This window comes from Narcine bancroftii, chromosome 1, assembly GCF_036971445.1.
Source record: "Narcine bancroftii isolate sNarBan1 chromosome 1, sNarBan1.hap1, whole genome shotgun sequence".
Taxonomy (NCBI): domain Eukaryota; kingdom Metazoa; phylum Chordata; class Chondrichthyes; order Torpediniformes; family Narcinidae; genus Narcine; species Narcine bancroftii.
In genome coordinates, this window is record NC_091469.1 from 335,315,919 (window position 1) to 335,328,154 (window position 12,236).

The window sequence follows — 12,236 nt, forward strand, 5'->3', positions numbered from 1 at the left end:
TCATCCCTGGGACATTTTCTGGACCTCCTCCTCTGCCATTCAGCCAGACGGTAGTGAATCTTTGAAATTTATTGCCACAGATGGCTGCAAAGTCATTGGGTATATTAAAAGCAGAGGTTGAAAGGTTATTGATTTTTAAGGGCCAAAGGGAGAAGGCAGGAAAATGTGCTTGACAGGACACCAGCCTTCCTTCAATATGTGGCCCAAAACAGTGTTCAAGTTCCTTCAGAAAGTGCTGACAGTGAAAATCATAGAGGGGTGATTACATCAAAACATTTATACAGTTGTGTAATGAGCACAATTACAGACTAAATAGTTGCTATGAAGGGCAGATCAAGTGGAGGTGCCTGATCACATTGTTTCGGTTTCATTCAGGAGCCTGATAGCTGCAGCAAAGAAACTGTCTTTAAGCCTGTTTGTTTGTGCTTTCATGCTCTTAAGTCTTTTCTCTGATGGGAGGAGGAAGATGAGAATGAGCCCGGCATGTGATGGGCCTTTCAGTTTGTTGAGTGCCTTTCCATGGAGGGGAGGAAAGTTTGCATTATCCTCTGAGCTGTGTTCACTACCGTCTGCAACATTAAATGAGTAAATTAGTCCAGAATATTTTTAAATATTTATTTTACATTACATCTTCAGGTATATAGGTGATTATTATTGTATTGTGTGTCTGTCTGTGAACCGTGGTTGGATATGCACCGTCAGATGATAATAAACTCAAACTTGATTTGACATGAAGTGCCTGCTGTTTAGAAATGTTCCAATTGATTGTCCTTTTCTTCTCTGTAGCAAGTTGCAGCACATAATGGAAGAAATGATCAGCACAGAAAGGGAGTATGTTAAATCCCTTGGTTATATCATAGATCACTACTTTCCAGAGATGGAGAGAATTGATCTGCCTCAAGATCTGCGTGGAAAGAGTAACATCATCTTTGGGAATATGGAAAAACTCTATGATTTTCACTGTCAGCACTTTCTAAAGGAACTTGAACACTGTACAAACAGTCCACTTCGAGTCAGCCATTGCTTCCTCAGACATGTAAGTCTTATTATTTCTATCTTATCATAAATTATTATTGATTAACTGAAGATAATGAAATGCACAGGGTTGCAAGTGCTATTAAGTACAATGACAAGTAATACAACTGCAAAATGTGGCATTGCTCTTTTTGACAACAATATTCTGGAAATGGCACGTTCACTCAGCTTCAACCTATTGAACTACAGTCCAGGCATCAGAGCATTAATTCAACAAAATTAAAATGAAGGCATCGCCTGATAAAAGATGAAAAAAATAAGAGCGCAAGTGTTGCTTTGTCAGATCATTGAATTACAATTTACATATCTAATGGTTCTAACATTTGTTTCAGGTCGACGCAATAGATATCTAATTCTTGCCCAATCAATTGGTGTTGATGATGTATTAGGCAGTTTTATATCACGTGACATTGGATCATTTAGTCCCTCTTTCACACCTTGTAAACAGGAGTTAGGAATTCCATCAAGTTATCTGGCTTCAATCCTTTAGTTAGGTTTTCATATCAGAAATCTATCCCATGATGCTTGGTAATATTCAGTTGTCTGTTTTCCCAACAGCAAACTCCACAGACACAGCTCCTCCTTTCAGAGATCATAGCTCGAAGCCAAAATACCCCATTGAAGAATGTTAATGGGACATAAACATAGCACATACTTTCTCAGGCTTGCCAAAGCTGCGGTGTTCTCCGTGGGTTTATCGTCTTTGATCAAACTCTTTGTGGGCTCAGAGTTTTCATCTGGGGAGCTGAGCATATTATGTAGTCTGTTCCATGAACAGGAGGGAGTCAGGTTAAGCCTAATTTGCCTGCTTTTCTTCCCATCCATCTATATCCCTGAAGGCTAGAAGGAAGGAAAAGCTCATGAAATTTACTCTGCCTTTTCTTGCTGATGCTGCAGTTGAGGATTTACACCTGGCGGGCAAATTTTCACCTCGGATTTTATTTTTTGCCGTTGTAACTTGTAAGTCTCCTGGAATGTTCTAGTTTCCTCCTTCACCACCATTTCAGAGATTAAAAGTGTTTATTAATAAAACGCAATGACAGGCTTTGTACATTTGAATTCAGACCACTTACTTCAACCCCTTGAGAAGATGAAAAGCCATAATCTTGCGAGTGTAAAAATGGAAATGTCTGCATGATCATTAACTGTCTCCAGATGAAATTATGCAGATTAAAGAGCAGCTTTTAAAATCAAGGCACTATCTTCATTATTTAACATAACTATTAAAATACATTTAATAGATTCGAATCTTTATTGAAAAGCGTAGTTTCAATTTCAGACTTTGATGAGCATGTTACAAGAGTGTTATTTAACCAAGAATGTGTTCAATATATTTGGTGTTATGCAACTGTTTATGTAATGCGAGCACTTAAAGTATTTTATTTGCTTACTTTATTCATTTAGGAAGAACAATTTGGGATGTATGCACTATACAGCATGAACAAACCACGGTCTGACAATCTGCTTGCAAGTCACGGAAACACTTTCTTTAAAGTAGGTTGTGCATATAATTTGAAAAGAGTCCATTTTAAAAAATCTAAGTAGAAATAAATTGACAGAAGGATTTTACATATCCGGAAGTAATGATGTTTTGGAACAAAATATGGGATTGGTATTAGGTGCATGAAACATCTCAGCCTTGATGTAAGCTTGAAGATTCAAGGTGGACTCTGGGGACATGGGCACATTGTCTAGAGTATGAAACATCTCAGCCTTGATGTAAGCTTGAAGATTCAAGGTGGACTCTGGGGACATGGGCACGTTGTCTAGAGTAACACTGCAGTACTGAACTAAGTAATCTAAACCAGTGGAGTTGATGTCCTTTAATTCAAAAGTAAAAATCTCGACTGCACTCTCAAGCTCCTTTCATACTTGCCAGTGATCCCAGGAATCAAACGCCAATTGGCCTTTAAAGTGGCAAGTGTGAAAGCAAAATCTGCCCAATGCCAACGTTAGATGATATCATCTCAAACCGGGGATTGACGGCCTCGACCCCTAATATATTCCCCGAGACACCAGCGTTGAGATCAGGTAACATTGCAGGCACTTTTGATTAAAGGTAGAACAGACCAAATGCCAGAGATAAACCCTTGCAAGTGTGAAAGTGTTCAGTGTCCCGGCTAGGAGTGGTTTTGTGAAAGGCCAAACCTCCATTCCTATCCCAGGATACTGAACGGCCAATTTACTGGGATGCAAGTTTGAAAGGGGGTTATGTTGGTTGGCAAAGAACCTCTCACAGTATTTTGAAACAATGCAAAAGAGGCTTCTCAGCACCAAGGCTGCTCCATAGGTATTGCTGGTCACAGGTTAACCCTGTATTTGTTCAGACAAAAATTATGCTGCAAGATTCCTTGGGGATGTACTGCATTGTGAAAGTTGTTAAATTAACCTTGATAAGTAAATTAGGGAGAGGTTGCTAAAATGAAATAGTAGGAATAGACAATGAGATTGGGTTATTTAGCTCCTGGAGCTTGTTATACAATGTAATTAGATCATCAGTGCTCAGTGACCAAACTCCATTTACTGATTTTTAAAAATCTCATATCCACATACATTAAAACTCAATTAATTTCCAAATTTATAATTGATCTAGTTGCAGATTTGCAATCTCAATTTATGCTATGACAAAATACTCAGGCTCAAAATGTTGGTTACGTATCTTTGCTGCTTAAGGAACCTTGTGAGATTTGCTGAGTTTGTCCAGCCCTTTTGTGTATTGAACAGCATTCATAAATGTGATGCTTTGAACTTGACTTTGGATGATCATAGTCCAATACTACACACAGAGGGTTTTGGTAATGAGGAATCTAGGTATTTAGTGATCATATGTTTTGACAAGAGTAAGGAAATCAGCCCTGATGATGAATGAGAAATCAGTTTCAAGGGTTGAATGGCCTAATCCTTCTCTTACTTGTTCTGTTCTAATATGGATCAACAGTGGATAGATGGTTTGAGGTGATCAGATATGATCTCAATGAATGATGGGAAGAGGGTCCAAAGGCTGAAAAAAGCCTGGTCTTTTACCTATCCATATGTATGCTGACCCATTCCCTGCAATATTTCTTCAGAATAAGCAGCTGGCACTTGGTGACAAGATGGACCTGGCCTCCTACCTTCTGAAACCAATCCAGCGAATGAGCAAGTATGCATTGTTGCTGAAAGACATGATCAAGGGGTGTGGCAAGGCCCAGGAGCAGGAGTTAAATGATCTCCAGGCAGCTGAGGAACTGGTTAAGTTTCAGCTCCGACATGGGAATGACTTGCTAGCGATGGATGCCATACGAGGATGCGATGTAAGAAAACTCTCTTGCTGTCTTAAGCTAAATGTATGGAAGTAATAACCTCGGGAGTTTCAGAGCCACTTTGAGCACCAGAGTCTTTCCATCTTGTATTCCGAGCTCTGTTGCTGGTCGTGAGAATAATTAAAAGTCTTTGCTATTCTTTGAGCCATTATCGGATAGGTGAGGGCAGCCTTTTGACCCTGTGAATATTTTCTTGCTTCCATTCTGTCCGACTTATCTTTCAGCAAACCAGATAGGAAATTATTATAAGTTCACATGCTTTAATGCTGAGCGTGCATGATGCAGCTTCACACAAGCTGACTGCACAGAGATTAAACTTCAAACAGTACCATGGGGCACAAAGCTGTGAAAGGTGCTCGAAAATTGCAGGTTCATCCTTTCTACCTTTATAGCTGTTGCTATAATCAAAGCGACCCAAATGTGGCCTTTAAATCCAAGCAGGATACTTAGTTGCAGAGTCCTTTGATTTAATCAGATTGGTGGACAGTCCTCCATTTATCTACTGGATGGAATCCAATTACCAGTCTGATGCACATGGCCTGAATATTACAACAAATAAGGAATAGGGATTTAGATTAGTTGCCTTATCGAGGTCAGCAAAATGTTGCAGATCAAGGCAATTTCAATACCCTGATTATTTTGCTCTATAGGTAGAACACAAGTGTTCAAAGGTTTACATTTTGGAGGGGGTCTGAATCATCTGAAAATAGCAAGATCTTGTTCTCTCCCCTTATATAATTCCCACCATGCACTCAAATACCCTGATGGAAATGTCACAAAGGTTTTTTTTATATATACGAGACAATAATGTACAATTTCAAAAGCTGCAGAGAGAGTGCTGGAGCCAAGAATAAGAGGATAAATTTTGTGGCAATTTTTGTTTTCCCAATATTTATTTAGGGGAGATTTCAATACATCCTCAATACATGGTCATTCAGAAACAATAGAGGGGAAGGAGATGGTGGTGGTGGTGAGGAACTGGATTTCTTCAGTGTTGATGTAGAAAATGACAGAACATCCTGATGATGTGGCCAGTTTGCTAAATGATAAATGGTTCCAAAGGGACATCATTTAGAAATATCAGAAGTGCGGAGAGAACCTATTGGAGATGTTCCTCCGTCCATGGCAGAGTGCATTGGTATAATTAGGTGCTGGTGGAGGATATGAAGGGAAGCCATGATACAATTTCCATGTAGGTCAAGAGGGATGAGAGGATGAATGATTACTTTTATCATGGTCATCTGGGGAATAAAAACATTTGTAAAATTGGTAAACTTTGCATTAGGATTGTGTTGGGATGGCAGCCGGATAGAACAGTTTCAAGTATTGAGCATCAGGAAAGATGGTCATATACGGTGAACATCTAAATTAAAATTTTTAATTTAGACATACAGCACGGTAACAGGCCATTTCGGCCCACAAGGCCATGCCGCCCCTTTTCACCAAATGTGCCACCCCTATGTTAACGTATTCTAGACACGAGAATAAAAAGACATTTAGATGAAAAAGTGAAACACGAAAGTCTGCAGATGCTGTGATTGTAGTGGAAATACAGAAATGCTGGAGGAACTCAGCAGGTCTAGATGAAGCAATCGTGGAACAAATAGGAGATGTCAAAGATTGCTTTTTCAGAAAACAAAAGCAATTTGAAAAACCGAGGGTTGGGGGGTGGGGTGCAGTGTAGCTGGATCCCCATCCTGTTGGGGAGTTGTCCCCAGAGCACAGATGTGAACTAGGCACCCCGATCGCTGGTGAAGTGAGCCGTGGTGCCGAACAGGGCGACGCAACCATGCAACAGTGCTCGGGAGCATGAGTCGGTGGAGGCGTCTGGCATCGGGATCGCCTCGGGCCAGCGCGTGGTGTGGTCCACCACCGTAAGCAGGTAACAATTGCCCTGGGAAAAAGGTAAGGGCCCGACGATGTCCACATGAATGTGGCTGAATGGTTTCCGGACGTGCTCGAACACCTGTATGGGCGTCCTGGTGTGCCTGTGCACCTTGGACGTCTGGCAATGGGTGCATGTTCTGGCCCAGCCCACGATCTGCTTCCGGAGCACGTGCCATATGAACCATTCTGCCACCATCCAGACCGTGGACCTGATGGACGGATGTGAAAGGTCGTGGGTATGATGGAAGACCTGCCTGCTCCATTACTGGGGAAACCACTGGCAGCGGGGTGCCCAAGGAGATATCGCACAGGATGGTGCCTTCGCCGCTCGGAGTCGGGAGGTCTCGGAACTGCAGGCCGGCGATGGCCGTCTTGAAGGCCCTCGTCTCATCATCAGCTTCCTAGTCCTGGATGAGCTGGTTGAAGTCGAGGCCGGGCATCAGTGTGCAGATGGCCAGTCACGAGAGTGCATCAGCAATCACATTATCCTTCTCCGCCTTGTGCCGAATGTCGGTGGTAAACTCTGGCACGAAGGAGAGGTGATGCTGCTGGCGGGCTGACCAGGGATCCTTTGCTATCGCAAGCACCTGGATGAGGGGTTTGTGGTCTGTGAAAATGGTAAAAGTCCTCCCCTCCAAAAAATAGCGCAAATGCCGGACTGCTAGGTACATGCCCAGTAACTCGCGGTCCAAGGCACTATACTTGCGTTCCGGCGGGCGAAGCAGGCGGTTGAAGAATGCCAGCGACTTCCAATGTCCATTCACCTGCTGCTCCAGGACGGCACCGACAGCTATGGCAGAGGCATTGACAAGAGAGTGCCATATGCAGGTCGATGTGCAGGTGGGCGACCATGGTGGCCTTCGCGAGGGCGTCCTTAGTGGCCACGAATGCGGTGCAGACTTCTGGGTTCCAAGCAAGTGTCTTATGCTGTGATGAGGGTGAACAGCAGCTGCATGATACGCGCAGCTCCCGGGATGAAGCGGTTGTAAAAGTTGACCATACCCGCGAACTCCTGCAGCCCCTTGAGGCTGTCTGGCCGTGGAAACTCCCTGATAGCGGTGACCTTTGCAGCGGCGGGCGTGGCTCCTTCGGCTGTGATGGTATGACCCAGGAACTGCATGGACTCTTTCCCGAACTGGCACTTGGCCGGGTTGATGGTAAGGCCGAAGTCGGCCAGCCGGGAGGAAAGGGCACGTAGGTGGGCCTCGTGTTCCGCCCGGTCCTTGCTGGCGACGAGGATGTCATCCAAATAAATAAAGATGAAATCCAAGTCCCTGCCCACAGAGTCCATGAGGCACTGGAAGGTCTGAGCGGCTTTGCGCAGGAATTCGAACAAACCAAAGGGGGTGATAATGGCCATCTTGGGTATGTCCTCAGGGTGCACCGGGATCTGGCGATATCCTCACATCAGGTCAACCTTGGAGAAGACCCTCACTCCGTGCAAGTTGGCCGTAAAGTCCTGGATGTGAGGGATGGGGTAACAGTCAGGAACGGTTGCCTCGTTGAGCCGTCGATAGTCTCCGCAGGGACGCCAGCCACCGGAGGCTTCCGGGACCAGGTGGAGCGGCGAGGCCCATGGGCTGTCGGACCGCTGAATCATCCCCAGCTCCAACAGGTGCGAAAACTCCTCCTTCACTACCTGGAGCTTGTCAGGCGGGAGCCGGCATGCCTTGGCATGAACCGGTGTGCCCTGGATGGGGATGTGGTGGAACACCCTGTGGCACGGCGAGGCAGCGGAGAACTATGGCTTGAGGAGCGTCGGGAACTTGTCCAGGATCTGCTCGAACTCGTCTCTGGGTGTGCTGATCGTGGTCATCTTCGGTTGCTCCGAGCGGGAGGCGCCGAGGCGAATGGCCTGGAAGGTACGGGCGTCCACCAGGCGCCTACCTTGAATGTCTACCAGAAGCCCGTGTGCGAGGAGGAAGTCTGTACCCAGGATGGCAGATGGGAGGGACAAGACGGTGAACCTCCACGCGAAATTCCGTTGGCCGATCTGGAAGTGGACTGTCTTGTCTCTCTACGTCCGTATTGCTGTTGCGTTGGCCGCACGGAGGGGAGGTCCGCGAGGTCGGTTTCTGGATTTGATGGCCGTGGCCGGGATGACGCTGATCTGGGCTCCAGTGTCAACTAGGGACTGCCGTCCACCGACTGAGTCCCGCAGGTAGAGGAGGCTGTGTCCTCGCAGCTATTAACAACGGCCAGCCTGGTCGTTTCCCTGGAATGAGCAGGGCTGACGACACTTCCGGGATTTGACTTGCCAGTGCTGGTGGTAAAAGCAGAGGCTTGAAGCGGATGCTGCGGCCTTGGTAATGCTCTTGGGGGCCCCTGCAGGGGTCGGGTGCTCTAGGGGTTGGCTTGGTGTGGTCGTGGCCATGCCTCATGACTTGCTGGACCACTGAGCCTTCTGAGAATCATGCGAGCCATAGCTCTTGGGCCTTCTGGGCAACCTTCCTCGGGTCAGTGAAGCTCTCCTGAACTAGCAGCGGGCGGATGTCCCCGGGCATATGTCCGAAGAAGATACGCTTGAAAATTGGGCAGTTGGTGTGTTCACCTATGAGCGCAAGCATCTCGTCCATCAGTTCCATTGGTGACCTGTCCCCCAGGGACCCGGTAAGCACTCGCTTGATGGTCCCGTACTTGTCCTCGGCGGGTGGGTGGTGAACAAGGTGCAGCACGTGTCTGGCGGTGGCCTGGTCCAGGGCAGCAACCACATGGTAGAATTTAGTCGTGTCAGACAAAATCTGGTGGAGGTGAAACTGGGCCTATACATGGCCGAACCAGGTTTCCGGCTCCTGAACTCAGAATTCAGGCAGTTTTACAGCTATAGCGCTGATCCCAGGCTCTCTCATGATGGGTTCAAAGACCTTTGAACCAATCGGGGTCACCAATTGTAGCGGCGGCTACACTGCTCCTGCAATAACACACACAACCTGATGGGTTTGGCTCAGTGAGCAGATTAGTTTATTGCAGGCTGCTGGGCTGTACTTATACTCCCACCCCGGACCTAGCTGAGAACCGCGCTGGAGAGCGCTGACGTCACCTGGGCGTCACGTGGTCCCCCAGCACGGGTTTCTGAGCCCCGTGGTGGAAGGAAGGGAAACCTCCGACGGCGCCATTTTGGCCGGCTGTCCCGCCGCGTGGCTTACAAGCGGGGCCGGTTCATTTGCCTTGTGGTGAGCCGCAACAAAAGAACTAATTTCAGTGCTTGTACAGGGTTTGTATGTTAAACAAGAGAATCTGAAGATGGTGATATGTACTGCACAGGGGTTGTATGGCCTGGTGGGTTTGGGAAACAGAAGGAAATGGTATAAATTGTGAGAAAATTCATATGATCAGCATTAAAGGCAAAGAGAAAAGGCTGCAGTGATGGGGTTAAGAGGGGAACTGGAAAAAATAATGTGTGGCTAGCTCACAGAGTCAGGAATCATTTAAACCAAAATGCTTGTCTTTTGTGCTCCATATTCCAAGTAAGTGGTAATTAACACAAATCTAAATTTACTGTTTGCTGAAGCTCTAGGATTCAGGGTTGAGAAATTCGAAAGTCTGTTAGACCTTTTCAAATGCAATGACTTATTATGTGTCAGAACAGAAAGATCATATGATCATTAAAATATTAGGAAGTCAGGATGAACTTTTCTTTACTCGTTTGGCCTTAATTCGAATATAGTGTCCAATTCTGGATGTCTGCTCAGACTATAGAACAAAGTAACTATGATGAACCTTTATGGGTACAGCCACAACTGTGTCTAGTTTTGGGAACTTCAGGTTGCAGAATAGATTTAAATGCTATTCCAGGAGAAAACATACTTTAGTTCTGTGGATGGACAGGATATGTAAAGGTGTAAGGAGAACTCATTGAGGTGTTTTAAAATGTGGAAGGTATAGGCAGATTAGATGGAGCGATTTGGTCCCATTGGCAAGGGCAAAGTGTTGTAGGATGAGGCTGATTAGCAAAAGAACCAAACATGATTCATTCTTTTAAGGCAGCCAGTTGCTCACAACTAAAGTACACCACCAGATGTTTTAATTCAATTGGAGTGTCTAGAAGGGGACTGGATAATCTTTTGAAAGGAAAGAATGTTCAGAGCTATGATGGTGAGTTGGATTAGCTGCATTTTTCCCCATCGAGCCAGTGGAGACTTAATGGCCCAAATTTCTTCTTCTATGCTGTAACCATTCTGTAAATGTTCGAAATAGTGTAACAAATCACTTACTGAGAAATCAAAAACACGGGCATGCCCTCAGATTAATGTCTACACTGAATGATAGATATGATTGCTTATCTTGGTTTGTTTTCCCTGTAGGTGAATCTCAAAGAGCAAGGACAGCTCATGTGTCAGGAAGAATTTGTCATTTGGTGTGGACGTAGAAAATATCTGAGGCATATCTTCCTGTTTGAAGACCTCATTCTCTTCAGCAAAACAAAAAAGATTGAAGGAGGATATGACATCTATGTTTACAAACTCTCATTTAAGGTAAATGACAAATGATTAATTGCAAAGTTTTAAATTTATGCAACAAAGGCTTGCTTCAATACAATATTCTTAATCTAATAAGCACTCAGGAACACTTTCAATCAAACGTATTTGTTTCTTGATGTGGATCTTAGCATAGCTCGCTGTGTAATATCATCTGGAGAAATATTTTAAAGATGGAATGAAAAAAAGATAGGCCCGTAAATTCTTGATAAAGTTCCAGAACTTCCTAGTGGCTGAAAATTAGAGGTGCAAGGCAGCTGGACGTGAACAAAAAGAAACTCAAGGGCCTCAGTGAATCAGGTAGCATATATGGAGAGAGACGGTGTGTCAATAGGCACTTACAGGTGGCCAAAATCCCCAATTGTAAAGCCGCATATTATGCCAATATGCAGCTGTTGGGAGGCCACTTGAAAGCACAGGAGGTGCCTGCTAGGCGAACTTTGTAATCCTCCTCCAGGAGCGATAATCGACAGAGCACTGAAGTCCCACCCCGGTATATGAATGCCTGACAGCTTCCATCCCAGCTGCCCCTGTCCATCAGCGCGGGACCTCAGGGCAGGGGCAGCCAGCGCGGGACGTCCCCACACTGATACTGCTACCCCGCTCTTTCCCAAATTGCTGCCCCACAGTGTAGGGACTCATATTGGGCTGTTGGGAGAGCGGGGCAGCAGTATCATTGTGGGGACGTCCCGGCGCTGATAGACAGCCATCCCAAGCCTGACAGCCCGAAGGAACAGGAGCCGGAGTGCGCTCAGAGGCGCATCCAGTGCAGCTGTCCCTTCAGGTGGCCATCGCTGCACTTTTAGCACTGCCACCTAAATGACAATTCAAAGGGCTGCTTCCGCGTTTGCAGGCGCATTCTTGGCAGAGAATGCACCTGAAGAAGCCTAATGTTTTGAGTCTTCTGACTTGAAACATTGAATATTTCTACCCATGGATGCTACCTGAGGCACTGAGTCCCTCCAGCTTCTCATTGTTCCCTGAACATTCCAGTACTGGTAATTTAAAAAATAAAGTCTCATTATTTGAACCATGCATAGAACATAACAGAGAGGGCTTGCCTCGGACCTCCATCCCCTAAAATGATAAAATGAGAAGACAAAATGACCTGATCCAGTGTGTAAAATTAGAGGACACATTTTTCTTGTTTATTTTTAATTGTATGAAGACATTGTTTTATGGTTTTATTGTATTGTATATGTTGAATATTTATTGGTTTTGGAGGGGGGTGGGAAGGGGGGAGGGAGGGTAGGGGGGAAAAAAGGGAGAAAATGCCACTGTGTATATTTAATGAGAAACATTTTTATATATTTTGGTTAATATGGTTCAGTGTTAAAAAAAAATTTAAAATTAAAAAAAACATTCCAGCACCGGCAGCTCTTGTGTTTTTCTCAAATTGGCAGAACATTGAAACCGTGGACAATTATAGAGCTGCAGAATATTGCAATGACAGGACAGAAGAACATGAAAACTAGTGTAAGAAATTGAAATCTTGAAGTATTGCTTGACCAGTAGTTCAAGCACAAGGGGGAGC

At 45.1% G+C, this 12,236-nt stretch overlaps 1 protein-coding gene across 4 annotated transcripts in view; it reads left to right on the forward strand.

Moving 5' to 3' along the window:
- The window catches only part of LOC138748758 (pleckstrin homology domain-containing family G member 4B), a 224,311-nt gene that overhangs the window by 188,482 nt on the left and 23,593 nt on the right, over positions 1-12,236 (forward strand). For all 4 annotated transcript variants that reach the window (XM_069909453.1, XM_069909469.1, XM_069909479.1 and 1 more), the window contains 4 exons: positions 787-1,036; positions 2,440-2,529; positions 4,104-4,328; positions 10,529-10,699. In XM_069909453.1, coding sequence (XP_069765554.1) covers positions 787-1,036; positions 2,440-2,529; positions 4,104-4,328; positions 10,529-10,699 — 736 coding nt within the window. The remainder of the gene's footprint in view (positions 1-786; positions 1,037-2,439; positions 2,530-4,103; positions 4,329-10,528; positions 10,700-12,236) is intronic.